At 41.2% G+C, this 15,287-nt stretch overlaps 1 protein-coding gene across 8 annotated transcripts in view; it reads left to right on the top strand.

The window, feature by feature from the left end:
* Csnk1a1 (casein kinase 1 alpha 1) overlaps positions 1 to 9,384 on the top strand; it is a 37,702-nt gene extending 28,318 nt beyond the window's left edge. For 4 of the 8 annotated variants that reach the window (XR_013046127.1, XR_013046128.1, XR_013046129.1 and 1 more), the window contains 2 exons: positions 1,093 to 3,580; positions 4,352 to 7,654. Coding sequence is in view for 4 of the 8 variants with exons in the window: in XM_006985146.4 (XP_006985208.1) it covers positions 6,785 to 6,792 (8 nt within the window). In the remaining 4 variants the exon portion in view is untranslated. Of the gene's footprint in view, positions 1 to 1,092; positions 3,581 to 4,351 lie in introns of all 8 variants that reach the window. The other 4 variants (XM_006985146.4, XM_006985148.4, XM_006985149.4 and 1 more) reach the window with 1 other exon arrangement.
* The last annotated feature ends 5,903 nt before the right edge of the window (positions 9,385 to 15,287 follow it).

Here is a 15,287-nt window from a genome sequence, read left to right on the forward strand (position 1 = left end):
CTTGTCAATTGAAGAGAACTGAGGCAAGTGCCGTTAAACTGCTAGTCTGTCTCTGTCTCTTTCTGGCACTTTGAGTGCTTCTAAGGAGTAGAACTGTTAGAGCACAACACCATTCCCTGTTCCTGGTGCCTTAGAGTTCGACTCCTGCCTCCATGTTACTGTCTCCTTTCCTGGGGCTTACCTGCTACTACCTGCCTGCTTTGTGCAAGTGGTGGGCAGGTAAGCTTTGCTGTTTGGTTTTTAAATTTTTGTTTCTGAAAGACTGCTCTAGTCTGAATGTGGTTTTCAAATATTAGTATTTTTCTATATTTTTAGTGTTGCATTTAAATAATTCTTAAACTTAAAAATAGATTCTAGGCCAGGTGAGATGGCGAATGCCTTTAATCCCAGCATTTGGGGGGCAAAGGCAAACAGATCTCTGTGGGTTCCAGGTCCGCCTGGTCTTACAGAGTGAATTCCAGGGCTACAATAAGACCTATCTTTCTTAAGAAAGAAAGAAAAGCTTCTAGTATCTGAGGAACATTTGAAGAAATGGAATGAACTGATGTAATCCTCATCCCAGCAGCTCAGTACAGTTGAGGGCTTCCTTTCTGTGCTTCTGTATTTGGGAAGGATTGAATTGAAGATTTGGTGGAGGAGGGATTTTAGACGATGAGGCCTGAGCTGAAGAGCATAGTGAGTACTCAGGCTGTTCAGCCTCTGCACCTCAGTTGGGGTTTCTTAATATTGTGTAAATAATCTTGTGTGGAAGTAGGGATCAAGTATTTGTGAGAAGTGGTTTTATTGTTGAGGCGAAGGCAAATAGAGCCTCTTAACTAAGATATTAAATATATTTGCTTTGGTCATGAAATGAAGCCCTTTTTTTTCTTTTCTTTTCTTTTTTGCCTAAAGCTGGTTGGGATGATAGGATTCATCACAAATTGCAGCTTCTAAAACTAAGATTGAAATCTCATCTGGCCTAGAATATTTTTCTTCAGGCATTCAGCAGCCTTCAGAAAGAAGTATCTTAATTTTGACCTAGTTTCATTGTTCTAATATACTATGTGTTTCTTACTTAATAAACAAGCAGAATTTTTGTCCTGCTTTGTCTAGGTATTAAAGATGAGAAGTTGGATCCACTGAGTTAGTATGTTTCCTTGAAAAAAAAAAAGTGATTAAACTTAAGTTTAAGCCTTCTTCTGTATCTGTTTTTCATAACAGTAACTTAAAATCATAAAACAGTTGAAAATATCGTTAGACACAGTGGTTGTGCAAATTATTACATGTACATGAACTTGCAATGTTCTGAAATAGGGGCTTTTTCAATAAATAATAACATTATTGACTGCTTTTAAAGGTACATTTCTAAGGCCAGGTTCAGTGACATGAATACTTACAGTCTTAGTTGCTGGGAGGCTAGGACAAGAGGATTGCTTGGGCTCAGGAGTTAATGGCCAGCTTTGGCAATAGGAAGAGTTCCTTCTTAGAGGGTGGGTGGGTAGGATGGGTTACCAAGAGATTTTTCTTTTTTACCTTTAGCAAAATACTGCTTGCTACTCAACTATCAGTCTGGGGCTGCAAAGGTAGCTAGGTTGGTAAGTGCTCGCTTTGTAAGAATAGGACCTGAGTTAAATCCCTAGAACCTCCATTTAAAAAGCGAGCAAGGGCCGGGCATGGTGTGGCACACGCCCTGAATCCCATCCCAGCACAACATAGTGAGACTGAAACCCTGTCTCAACAACAGTGCTAGCAAGCTGTAATGTTTGCTTGTAAGCCCAGCCCTGGCTAGCAGGGTGGAGATAGGCAAAACCTTGGGACTTCCTGGCCAGCCGGATTAAGCCTATCAGTGCATTCCATGTCCCAGTGGAAGACCCCAGCTCCAGCTTCAAAAAGCAAAGAAATCAGAGGAACAACCAGCAAGATTGACTCCTGACCAACACACACACACACATACAGATGCCCAATAAGCTATACCACTATACAAAATACAGGCAGGAAGAGGTGGACTTTAGACTTCCTACACATCTGTGAAATTAGTGTCCATAACAGAAAGCTCTCTCTTCATACAGAAAGCTCAGAAAATACATCTACCTAAGGGTGGCATGAAATAAGCATGAGGGAGTTGGTCTTAGACCCTCTGCCTCTCACAATATGTAGGTTGTTGGTGATTCCAAACTCTTAATAGACTCAGTTCTGCTATTACAGCTTTTGATTTCATGGAATCTTCCCATAATGGTAACACAATGTTATTTCTCTCTGCTCAAAAATTATAGAAAGTGGCTAGGGGTGGTGGCACATGCTTTTAATCACAGCACTTGGGAGGAAGGAGGGTGTATCTCTATTAGGTTGCGGACTGCCAGGACTATATAGTGAGACTTTCCAAGACCCACAAAATGTAGAAGATACTCAGAATATACATTATAACTTTTTTTTTCTTTCGATCATAATCTCAGATGCTTGCATGTCAATGAATTCAGTTTCATAAATCTTCAGCAAGCAGGCCTCTATCATAAAGGTTCTCTTCTGGAAAGATCCTCTAAATGTTGGCATTTACTGGTATATTTTTTATAGTTTTGGGTTTTGTGGGGGTTTCTGTTTTGGTTTGGTTTTTAGTTTCTTGGCAGTTGCTTTAAGCATATGTTTCTTTCATAGAAATTACAGAAAGTTCTAGCCCTTCCCTGAGAGTGTTCAAGTGTTCTTCCAAACCTTGCTTATTTAGCTAGTATGTGCTTCTCCTGTAGTAGGTAGATCTCTGCTCTGAAATATTTGCATGTAGGCCTTTCAGTCACTGCATTGCAAAGCCAATCGAGACCAAGAGACAAGGATTTTCCCTAATGCCGCTTAGATTGTTTTTTTTTTTTCCAATGCTGAAGTGCCCCAAGATTGAATTTTTTGCTTCCATTTGTGTATCAGAAAGGAGATAAAAGTTCCTCGCTCTGAACCCTTGACAATCCACTTGGCTTGGTGTTCTACCACTATATGTGATTCTCAGAAAGATACTTGTTTATGACCTAGAAAGGGCAAAGAAAAAAGAAATAGTTTATGGATATTTAGATTCAGTTCGTTCTGATGTACCCACAAGTAGCTGAGACATAGAATGACAAGTCTGAAGGTGGTCTTGGCCTTCAGAGACTTGAAGTGTTTTCCATCACATTAACCTACCTGTGTCAGTGGTCCCCAGCAGCTACAGGGCTTTGCCATGTGTAGCTTAACCTCTTCTGACTTCACCAACTGCTGCCAGGACCACAGCTGATAATTCAGCAACTTAACCCAAAACAGGGAAGGGAAGACCTTGCAATACCTGGAGAGACTGACCTACCCTGAATACACTCTGTCCAGAGAAGACCAGGGAACTGAATCTTCGCTGAAATCTGGGATTCCCATCGACTTTTTTCATTGTGGACAGTAAAGCTGGAGAGATTGGCAATGCAAGAAATGAAGATGACAGTGCAAGAGACTTCTCAAAGCTGGCTGGGCCTGCTAACCTTCTGCTCAGCTTCTGTGATGACTGTCAGAAGGCCTGGAGTACTCCAGTGGTGCTGAGCCTCAGCGCTGCGTAATGGCCGCCATCTGCCAGCTGGGATGGATTCCTTTGTAACAGGTACGTTCAACTTAACAGCTATAGCAACTGTTAGAAAATGAAATCTGAGTAGAGAAGATAGGCATCAAATGGTTAGTCTGGTGCTCCAGTTCAAGGATGAGTTGAACCTGTTATATACAAATTACCAGTTTGTGATGGAAAATCCTTTCATCTTTCACTCCTTTCATTTTTAGAGTAGAGCAGAGTTAATAGGGTTGTTGGTTTGGTAGGATGTAGTGGGTACATACATACTGGCAGCTTAATTCAAAATTCACCTAGCATGATTTTGCAGAACCAGAAGACCATAGGAAAATGTTGTTGGAAAAATTACTTCATATAAGTGACATTGTATGTTGATTATTGAGTTGAAAATAACTTCAAACAGTTTCGTTCTTATTGTATGGAAGGAGCCTAAATTTCGAACACCCACTACAAATGTATAAAGTTTATTACTGCATAAACATCCTTTAACTGCATGGTGGCCTTTAATTATAATCCCGTCAATACAGAGTTATGTAGAGGCAGGAGGAACTGTCTGAAAACATAACTACATCTGTTTAAAATGGATTCTGGCTCTATTTAAAAAATTGGACCTGTTTGAAGTAAATTCGTGAATTCTTGTAGGTTTCTTTTTGAGAGGATAATGTATGATTGTTGCATAAAATTAAAATAAGCACCTTTTTTTTTTTTTTCCGTATTTGAAGACTTGAAAAGAAACTGAAATATAGATGAATTCCTGGATCGTCACTTCATGCACTTTTGGTGATGATCTTCCTTCTCCCTCTCCTATAGGAACAGAAGAGGTTCGTCCTTCATTTAACGGGTGAACTAGAAGAGCCACCCAGACTACAGGATTTTAAAACCAAACAAAAGACTAAAGTACGCTGCAGAAGAGTCCTTAGTAGTGGTCAGAGAGTGAATCTTGGAGACCTACCACAGGGTTTCTCCTTCTGGAGTACCGTCAGAGAACAGCTCATTGGAAGGGTGCTACCTGGGTGGAACATCCTACCATTGCTCTGTCTAGCTGAAGAACTAAATCTGGATTGGACTGCTTTATTCTACCAGGAATATTGTTAGGCTCATCTTCAACCAATCCCTAGACAATTGTAACCAGAGACTGACTGTCCACAAAGAGAGACTTCTGACCTAGAACTTCCCTGTTATTAAAGAAATTAAGTTGTCTTGTATTTGGCCTATAGTTTGTTAGTGACTGGTTTTCCACTTCAGACCTGCTTGTGTGGAGGTGTATTCATTGTCACAAAGTACTAAAGTAGAATCACATGATGGAAGCAAATTATTATAAAGGGAGGGAGACCCTGGTTTTACTAGCTGGGAAATGGTTGTTTTTTACAGTATTTATGAATAACTTTCATACTTAAAGCCAAATACTGATGGGATAAAGGTCATTTCTGTTTAGCTAGTTCATAGTTTTCTTAATTTTAATAGCTTCTTAGCCTGTGCAATTAGAATTAGACCCCAGGTGTGGTCAGGTTTATAGATGTAATTAAGGTTTGTTTGATAGCCTGTTAAAGTGTGCCTTACTGTAGCTGGGGAGGTGGCTCAGTAGACAAGAACACTCAGCACAGAACGTGAGGACCAGCATTCAGATCCTCTAAAACCTTTGAGATGGGTGGATATAGTTGTCCATCTGTAATCCCAGCACCTGAAAGTCAGAGGCAGCATCCCCAGAGCAAGCTGGCTGGATTGTGAGCTCCAGGTTCAGCAAAAGGCCCTGCATCAGTATATGACATAGTGAAAGATACCACCTGATTTCAACATCTAGCCTGCAGACAAGTGTGCCCACACACATGTGTATGTACCTGCACACAAAAGAGCACATGTGCGCAGCACAGTTTGATTTTCAGTTTGCCAGTGCTATCTCCTCATAATCTTTATTTAGTGCTTGCTTTCTGTGCGTTTATGATTATGGAATTGGTGTTTGTTACATGCCTGTTCTTAGTAGATACTGTGGGAAGGTGGGGTGAACATCTTTGCCTTCAAAGCTTAGGTGTATTTATCAAATACATGAGGATGTCTGGTTTTCCTCCCATATGAAAAGTTCCTAGTTAACTGGTGAAAGAATGCTTATCAAAAAGATGATTATAAATGCTTAATAATGTCTTTCCAGTTTTAGTCTTAAAATCATTTGTAATAGAGTAAGTAGTAGGAGTATTTTATAAGTCCCACGAAGCCCAAAGGAAATACCCCACCAATGGTTGAAAAGAAAAAAAAGAAGCAATTTGTTTCTGGCAAAAACACGATTTTTCTGTAGTGGTGGTGGTTTGGTTTTGATTTTTATTAAAGAAGTTAAATGGTCAGAAATGTAGTTTAATCATCTCAAGTTTGGAAGGGAGAGAGGCTCTGGCTTCTGGGCTGTTCAGGTTATTAAGAGGTGGGTATGTTTATGCTGTCTCTAGCCATAAAGACCAGCCAATAGAACCAACATCCTTATGTGGAAGCCTGACTTCCACTTGGGGGCGGGGGACTGTACAGCAGGATAGGACAGGATGGGGTAAATACGGCCAAAGCATTGTTCATTTCTAGTTCACAAGTCAGTGAGGAGACCTGATCTGTTATGGAACACAACAGTGGAGGTAAAGAAGTATGAAGAGGAGTGTGAGGGTTTTGTATACAAATCATAGTTCTTGGAGATACAACACAAAGTTATGCTTGAAATGAATTCATTAACCGTTACTGTTGATATGTAATCTCTGTCAGAAATGGTATACACGGTAGTTTGTGCTTCTGATCTAGTTAGAAGCACACTCGAGTTGTTTTAGTAATGTTTCTCATTTGCCTGTTGGGTTTCTGAAATAGCTTGTGTTCTGGGTCCGAAAGAACTGGGCATCCTCGTTTGGATGGCTAGCCACTCTCTAGCTTAGAGATTGGTGCTGAGGTTGTAATGGACTATAGACATTCAAATGGGGGGTGGGGGATAGTGGCTTTAATTAGAGAGTCATGTACTCTCTTTTGAAAGGTTAAACTTGGTGATTTTCAAGATAAAAATCGGGGTTGGGGATTTAGCTCAGTGGTAGAGCGCTTGCCTAGCAAGCACAAGGCCCTGGGTTCGGTCCTCATCTCCTAAAAAAATAAAAAATAAAAATAAAAGATAAAAATCAACAGCCACTAAAACGTGATTACTGTCCTAGTTCTACCTAATTTGGGGAGTACTTGTAAAAGTGTTTAAAACTTGTAACATTCTTTTTCTGTTTCATTTTTTAATAGGTTTCTAGGCATGAATTGAGGAAGAGAAGCAGCAGAGCAGATGATTGGAGCAGCATTTGTTTCTCCCCAAACTAGACATTTTAGTTCATATGTACACTAGCCAGTGGTTGTGGACAACCATTTACTTGGTGTAAAGAACTTCATTTCAGTGTAAACTGGCCTAGGCAGCATTGCTGATGCTGGCCCTGAGCTGTAACCGCTGTAATTGTGAATATTAACTGAGGTAGTGAAACATGGTGTCCGGTTTTCTATTGCATTTTTTTTTAAGTGGAAAAGTTTAACTAAATGGTTGACACACGAATTGGTGGAGAAATTGTGCATATGCCAATTTTTTGTTAAAACCTTTTATTTTGAACTATACTGCTTTGAGATCTCATTTCAGGAGAACGGCATGAACAGTCTTCAGCCACAGTTGTGATGGTTGTAAATGTTCACAATTGTGTGTTCTTAGGGTTTTTCATCCCTGGGGTTTGCAAGTTGTTAACTTAAAACATTCTCTAAATGGTTGGCTTCTTGTTTGCAAGCCAGCTGATATGGTAGCAACCAAAGATTCCAGTGTTTGAGCATTTGAAAGACTCTGCCTGCTTACCTGTGCTAGAAATAACAGCATCTAAAGTGAAGACTTAAGAAAAAACATAGCGACTACTAGATTATCCTTAGGACTCTGCATTAACTCTATAATGTTCTTGCTATTAAAAACGCATATTTGTCACAGAAATTTAGTTACCGTCTTACAACTGAACATGTATGTGTGTTGCTTAGATAAATGTAATCACTGTAAACATCTATATGATCTGGGATTTTGTTTTTATTTTGAAATGGGAGCTTTTTGTTTACAAGTTCATTAAAAACTAAAAACTGTTTCTGTAAGGAAGTGAAATTTTTTTAAAACGACAAAATGCCTTGCTGACTCAACATGAAGTAAATCTCCCCGATTTTTTTGTTCTGTTGTATGGTTTGAGACAGGGTCTCATTTTGTAGCTCTGGCTGGCCTAGAACTCACTATATAGAACAGGCTGGCTGGCCTAGAACTCTCAGAGATCCTCCTTCCTCTGCCTCCCTAAAGTCCTGGGACTAAAAATAAGAGCCACCATGGCCCGGTTTCCCTCATTTTTTGATAGACTACTTCAAGCCATTTGTTATATTCCTTTGCTGTGAATGGGTTTTTTTTTGTTTTGTTTTTTGTTTTGTCTTGATCTGAAGAGAAAGGAATTCTTTCACTTTCCTTTAAATGACTCACAGGCACAATACCAGTACTGCGTCTGCCATAACTTTGGCATTGACTCTTGCGGCCACTGGGGCCAGCAGATGACTGATTCTGATTCAGAGTGATGAAAGTGTTCAAGGGTTTAGTAACCATAGTAGAAAATCTTTTTCTTAGACACCTTTGTGAAATGGCTGTGAGAGTCCCAGTGTGGAGTCAGAGATGCTGACCCTCTAGGCCGCTTCTGGAGGTACCTGTGCCCGCTTCCTCCCAGGCTCTCCTGGCCGCTTTTCTTTTTCCTTTGATGATTCAAGCGAAGGGGAAACTTATTGACAATAATTCTTTAAATGGTGTAATTTATTCGTTTACCGCATGTCAGGATAAATGAAAAGGTCATTTGTCTGAGAATGCCGCCAGGAGCCTATTGTGTAACTGTAGGTGTTTTGTAAAGTCATCTTGAATTGTTATTGGCACGTGTTTGGTAAGAGTGTCAGGGTTGACTTGTGGTTTTCCTTTTTTTTTTTTTTTTTTTTTTTAATTTGAACAGCAATAATTAATTCCATGATGGCCACATTCTGTCATCAAGTTGTATTAGTATCAGAAGTCGCAGTGAGGTGGAGCTGGTGGGTGGCAGCCTCTCTTTCTTTTCTAGCCATGCTTGTCAGTTAAGGTATTTGTTTCTTGACTAATAAACCCTTTGATACTTTCAGCCAGAAATCAGTCTCATAAAGCTATTTTTGAGTATAGTTTGTGTAAGATAAAACCGTTCAGCGTTGGTCATAACTCTCCAGCCTGAACTCCCTCTCTATCTATCTAGCAAGATATTTTTCAGTGCTTTTATTTACTATGCACTTAGACTATGCACTTTTTCTGAAATATTTTTGTAACACTTTTTTGTATTTTTGCCATTTGAAAAGGTTGTGGTGTCATTGGTCTGTAATTAAGTTGCAGGTTTCAAACTGCTGTTAGCTTTGTGAATCGGAATATAGAAATGGTTTTGTTCTGGTGTACTTTTGTCCCATCTGCAGCTGGAGCTGGAATCCCATTGATCTTCTAGCTACCATTCATTTTCTTCACAGTTCACAAGAAGAGTGTGAAATTCAGTGAATGCTGTTACTAATCCTGTCTGGAAATGAATCTCATTTCACCAAAATTAAGTTTTTCCACTAAAATGATGGTATACGTTGAAGACACATCACTTTGAAGTTGGAAGACCTCACCACTAAAGGCTCCACAGTGGCTGACTCAGCTGAACTCTAGGTTGCCACTCTTTTCTTTATTCACCCCACTGGGTGATGCAGCTTTTTGAAATGTTGGGAGATGGCCATTCTAACTACTGTTGAATGTCTCTGTTTTGGGAAGGTATAATAAGAAAATAAAGAAGAATATATATGAAGGGGGAGGCTGATTGTCTCCCATACGGCTGTGCTGCATATGCTCTTAGAACCCACACGTGGACATAGGTTTGCCTTTGCTGTGATTTCCTCTGCTTTAAGTCTATTGTATTGTAAATATTTCAGAGTGTGCTGTAACAGGACATGAATTGTTATAAATCATGAACCATGGAGATGGTGTAGTCTAAGCCAGTAGGCTGTTTTCCCTGAAAATTGCTGGGATAATAAAGAATAGTTTATTGTAACTCAACTAGAATGAGCCATGAGGATTGCAAAAAGGGCCATTGAAGCATCTTTAGCTTACTTGAAGATTTTGCAGCATCCGATATAGGTGTGCTGGAAGTGGCCCTCTTCCAACTAGTCTTTGATTTCTTTTTGAGTTGTTTGGGAGGGGTTTTGTTTTGTTTTGTTTTGTTTTTGGTCATTCTGAGCCAAACTGGTTTGTAAGGTGATGACCAAGATGTGAGGATGTCTGTAAGACATGTAGCAAAGATCAGAAATAGGATAAAGATGTGCTGTCGCGTGTGTGTGTGTGTGTGTGTGTGTGTGTGTGTGTGTGTGTGTGTGTGTGTGTGTGTGTGTGTGTGTGGCGGCAGCGGGGCAGGACGGGTATTTCCAGGGCTCACTGCAATCCCGGTCTGTTTGTTGCCTTAAGTGCCACTGATCCGTAGCAACTTCTTTGTGTTGTTGTTAGAGCACATTGAGACACCTCAGTAGTACCCAGATACTTTAATGACATGACATTCTTCTCTATTGGAACCATGTCAGTATAGTTAGTGTATGTTTCGGTGGTGAAAATTGCTTGATTAGTAGCAACTAGGCATGGAACCTGGAGCTGTGTGCCTGCTAGGCAAGCATTCCACCACTACCATTTACTAAATATACTTCAGAATCAGGCAAAGACCAAATAGGAGCTGGTCTACAAGATTTCAGAATACTCAAAAGTGAAAAGAAATGAAAATGTTGGGCAGTCTAGGCCTAAGCAAAGGTGGCACACACCTTTGAATCCCAGCACTCGAGGTGGACAGATCTCTGGAAGTTGCAGGCCAGCCAGGGCTACATGGAGAGACCATGTCTCAGGAAAAAGGGAAAACGGGAACCATGGCTTTTGGCAGTATCTGATTTTATCTGACTGAAAGAGAAGGGCATTTTGTACCCTCTCTGGTGCCAGGAAGGAGATCTCAAAGTGCAGCTGTCAGAAGCACAAGGCCCTCTTGCATGTTTAAGAAAGGCAGGGTCTGTGCCAGTTAGCAGCAAATACTAATGGTGAGTCATTGAGCAAAAGTCTGACCATCTTTCAGAAATGGGAGAAAAGTTCTATCTGGGATGTCAACAAATAAAAGGCCAGGTGTGGAGCGTGTGCCTTTAGTCCAACCCAGGAGGCAGTGGTGGACCTGTCTGTTCTACATAGCACCTTTCAGGTTATCAGGCTGAAGAGTGAGACTATGGTGTATACCTGCAATCTCAGTATTCAGGAAGTTACACATGCCAGACAAGCCTGGTCTACAAAAGGGTGGGGCTTGGGGGGAAAGATCCATTTCAAACTGTTGAGGTAGTGCTATCATTTTTTTTAGTCCTTGTAAATCTTCGACAATCAATGAGGTAGAAATGAGAAAGTTAGACCTGCCCTTGGAGCCCTTCTCAGTATCTCAATAACTGATTATCAGTGAGTACTATATTGGTCACGACTTGATTTTTCCAAACCTTCAGCTTTATTATAAAGTCCTCTTACATGTGATGGTGGTAAGGCATGATGTTGGAAGAAATAGTCTGTCCTTCCATCCTGCGGCACGCCCCCCCCCCACACACATACACATAAACTTTGTCCTGAAACTTCCTCTGTAGACCAGAACTCAAGAGACCCACCTGCCTCTGCCTCCCAAGTGCTGAGATTAAAGGCCTGTGCTGCCACTGGCCAGCTTCACAAAATTCTTAATGCCTTTCATGTGGATTTTCTGGGCTGGTCTTAACCTCTTGGGCTCAAGAATCCTCCCCTGCACACTGTAGACATGAACTACTGTACTAGAATGACTTGGTCTACTCGATCTGATTTTTAATGCAGGCAGGGTCTCCACTTTCCCGACACTGACACCTGCCTTTCACTTGGGTACTGGGGAGATGCTTTGGTACAAGTTTTGAGCTGACATGGTTGTAGCATTTGTGTCCACCATGTATGATACGTTTGCTCTTAAGTGATGAGTGAACTTTGTCTATTGAACACAAAAAGCCACTCATTGACATAAAGAGGATGGGATTGAAGCAGAAGGCCTTGAAATCAAAGAGATTGGTCCTGTAGTGTGAAATGGTTGCAAGTTGGACAGACAGCCTCATGTAGCCTGGGATGGCATCAATTCACTGTAGTGGAGGGTGGCCTTGAATTTCTGATCTTCCTTGTGCTGGGATCATAGGCCTGTGTCATCTAAGCACCAGATCCACAAGAGAGGTGGGTTCAAGTTGGTCTTTTATAAACTTGACCCGTGTTTGTTCCTTTTGTGACTAAGTGAAACTAAAGTACACGGGTGCTGAACATCACCCATCATGACTACAAATCAAGCCAAAACCCATACTTTGTTTTGTCAACACAGGCTCTCACTGTGTAGATGAGATTGGCCGTGAACTCACAGGGATGCAATGGGATTAGAGACATGCATCATTATACCCAGTGAAATGATACTTATTAAATTAGTGTTTCCTAGTGACAACCACTTAAGCCAAAGTGGTCTCATTATATTTAGTACCTCCAGCCAAACTTCATCGTGTTATCAATGATAAACTCCACTTGGGTGTTGATAGTGAAAGAAAATAAAATAGCAATTAGGATTTCTCCCCCGCCCCCTTGGTTTGAGACAGGGTTCCTCTGTGTAGCCCTGGCTGTCCCCGAATTCTGTAGACCAGGCTGGCCTCGACTCAGAGATTTACCTACCTCTGCCTCCCGAGTTTGGGGGATTAGAGGTATGTGCCCAGCTAGGATTATTTACTATTGACAAATTAGTATTGGGTAGATTTAAGATAGAGTTCCTAGTGGTCAGGAATACTCTGAGTTCTGTTACATGTAGCTTTTTTTTTTTTTGCTTGTGGATATAAATATGTATACAATTAGAACATTTTTGTATGCCCAGGTATATATTATTTGGTCTGATAACAAACTAGTGTATAAACTGAGGGGATTTTTTTTCTCCCTTTTACTTTAGAATATAGTACTTGTAGAGCCTGTCGTGGAGCAGGATGTCTTTCATACATGTACATATAATTTGATCATGGACAACCTCTTACGTTCATGTTCTTCCCATATTCCCAAACAGTCCTCTCTAATGTCCCTTTGTGCATGTCACTCACTTACCGGAGTATTTCCAGGCATCTTCCTCCTAGCTGCCATTAACTTCCTAGAGCGATAGTTCTCAACCTGTGAGTCATGACCTTTTTGGGGGGGTCACCTAAAACCATCTGGAAATTTCCTGTTGTCTTCAGAACTGTGACACTTCTGTCACCCCCAGGTGGGTCCACCCACATATATGTCAAGTTTACTGAGCTCTTAGCCCTGGAGGCAGTGTCTAGCTTGTCATTGACTGCCTCTACAGCTCTTATTTCCTTAGTCACCATGAGAGCTGGACACTCATTTTGTCTCTATTGCCCAGCACAGAGCTAAGCAGTCGGGGCTCTGCAGGTGATTGAGAACTTGTCTTCCTACTTCTGTTAGGGTGCAAGTCCTGACCCCAGGACCTCAGTGTGTGGCCTTACTGGGTCTCAAACATGATGATCAAAGTAAAATAAATGGTCATTTGAGGGAGTCCTCATCCAGTCCAACTGGTGTCCTTTGTTTCAAAATAGGGATTCTCTGTGGCCCTGGCTGTCCTGAAACTCACTCTGTTGCCCAGACTGGCCTCGAACTAACAGATCCACCTGCCTCTGTCTTTGGAGTGCTGGGGTCCACCGCCTGGCTCAACTGGTGTCTTTATTAGAAGCTGGCCAGGTTGGGCTGGAGGGATGGCTCAGCAGTGAAGAGCATGAACCGCTCTTGCAGAGGATCCAAGTTCAGTTCTTGGCACCAATGACAGGCTGCTCAGAAGAGCCTGTAACCTCAGCTTTGGAGGATCTGATGCCTCTTTGGGCATCTGCCCTTACATGTACACGTATACACACACTTAAAATAATATTTAAAAAGGGAGTTCAAGACTATCCACAGGTCACCCAACACTTGACCAGGTGACAGGTGTTCTAGAACGTTTGGAGACAAGAAATACGAGGAACAGGAATGAACCTGTTTTCCATCTCTCCTTCCAAGTCCCTCCTTTGTTAGCTTCTCCTCACTCCACCCCCAACCAAAAAAAAAAAAAAAAAAAAAAAAACTAGATGGGAATGGGAAATGAAACCCAGGGCTCCCCATAGGGAACACCCCATAGAAACTCGGGAATAAGATAGAAATTCTAGTTTTCAAGACAGGGTCTCTCTGTGTAGCCCTTGCTGTCCTGGAACTTGCTCTGTAGACCAGGCTGGCATCAAGAGATCTGCCTACCTGTACCACCATGCCCAGCTATCTTTGGTATTATTAAAGCTATTGTTAGATATTATTTTCATTAGAAGGCTATCCCATGGTCATAGATCGTATAGAGAAGAACATTAGGGAAAAAATAGCAGTGAGGATTTATGTGAGTATGGTTTTGCCTCAAAAAAAAAAAATTTTTTTTTTTTTTGGTTTTTTGAGACAGGGTTTCTCTGTAGCTTTGCGCCTTTTCTGGAACTCGCTCTGTAGCCCAGGCTGGCCTCAAACTCACAGAGATCCGCCTGCCTCTGCTTCCCGAGTGCTGGGATTAAAGGCATGTACCACTGCCCGGCTGCCTCAATAATTTCAGCAGGAATTGAGAAACCATATTGTGTTATTTGTTACGAAGTTCTATCAACCGAACAAACTAAAATGCAATTTTTGATACCAAGCATTCAAGCTTTGCCGGCAAGGATACCAACTATTTTAGAAGCAAAGCTGATGGACTCAAAGCCAGACCTGACACTGGTGGCTAGTACCACAAACTAAACATAGCAGCTGTTGAAGTTCGTATTTGGTGGCACTCAGAATCGCCAGAGCTTTGAAACCTCACAATTTGCTGAGGATTTATTGTTGCCAGTGGCCAAAGACAGTAGTATTCAAGTTATGATCAGAGATGAATGTGTTACACAGTTGAGTGCAGTTTCTTTATCTAATGACACTGTCCACAGAAGAATGGATGACATGTCTGCTGACACTCGACCATGTAATCCAGGAAATTAAATCTCCATTTGTAATGTTTAGTATCTAGCCTGATGAGTCTACAGATGTTGCAAACTGTTCAGTTACTAGTTTACATGAGATATATTAATGATGGTGACTTTAAAGATTAGTTTCTTTTTTGCAATCCTCTTGAAACAGCAACTGATGTATTTGACATGGTTCATTTCTGAAAGAGCATACGATCTCATGGTTCGTGGGATTTGCACAGATGGTGCTCCAGCTACGCTAGCACATCAATCTGGGTTTCAACACTTGGTACTGAATGAATCACCGAAAGTGATCGGAACTCACTGATTCATCAGCAATTATTAGCAATGAAGAGGCTGCAACCAGAGTTACAAGTAATGAAAGGCATTGTTAAGTTCCTTCAATTTTGTAAAGGTAAGCACTTCAATGAGTCAACTGTTTCCAAAACTGTGCAACGAATTGGATGTGCCAAACGAAGCTCTGCTATTTCACACCAAGGAAAAGTTGTTTTTTGTTTGGTTTTTGTTTTTTGAGACAGGGTTTCTTTACATAGCCCTGGCTGTCCCAGAACTCGCTTTGTAGACCAGGCTAGCCTGGAACTCACGAGTTCTACCTGCTTCTGCCTCCTGGGTACTGGGATTAAAAGTGCACCACCACAGACTTGCTAAAGAAAAA

Source organism: Peromyscus maniculatus, chromosome 19 (assembly GCF_049852395.1).
Source record: "Peromyscus maniculatus bairdii isolate BWxNUB_F1_BW_parent chromosome 19, HU_Pman_BW_mat_3.1, whole genome shotgun sequence".
In the NCBI taxonomy this organism is placed as follows: Eukaryota; Metazoa; Chordata; class Mammalia; order Rodentia; family Cricetidae; genus Peromyscus; species Peromyscus maniculatus.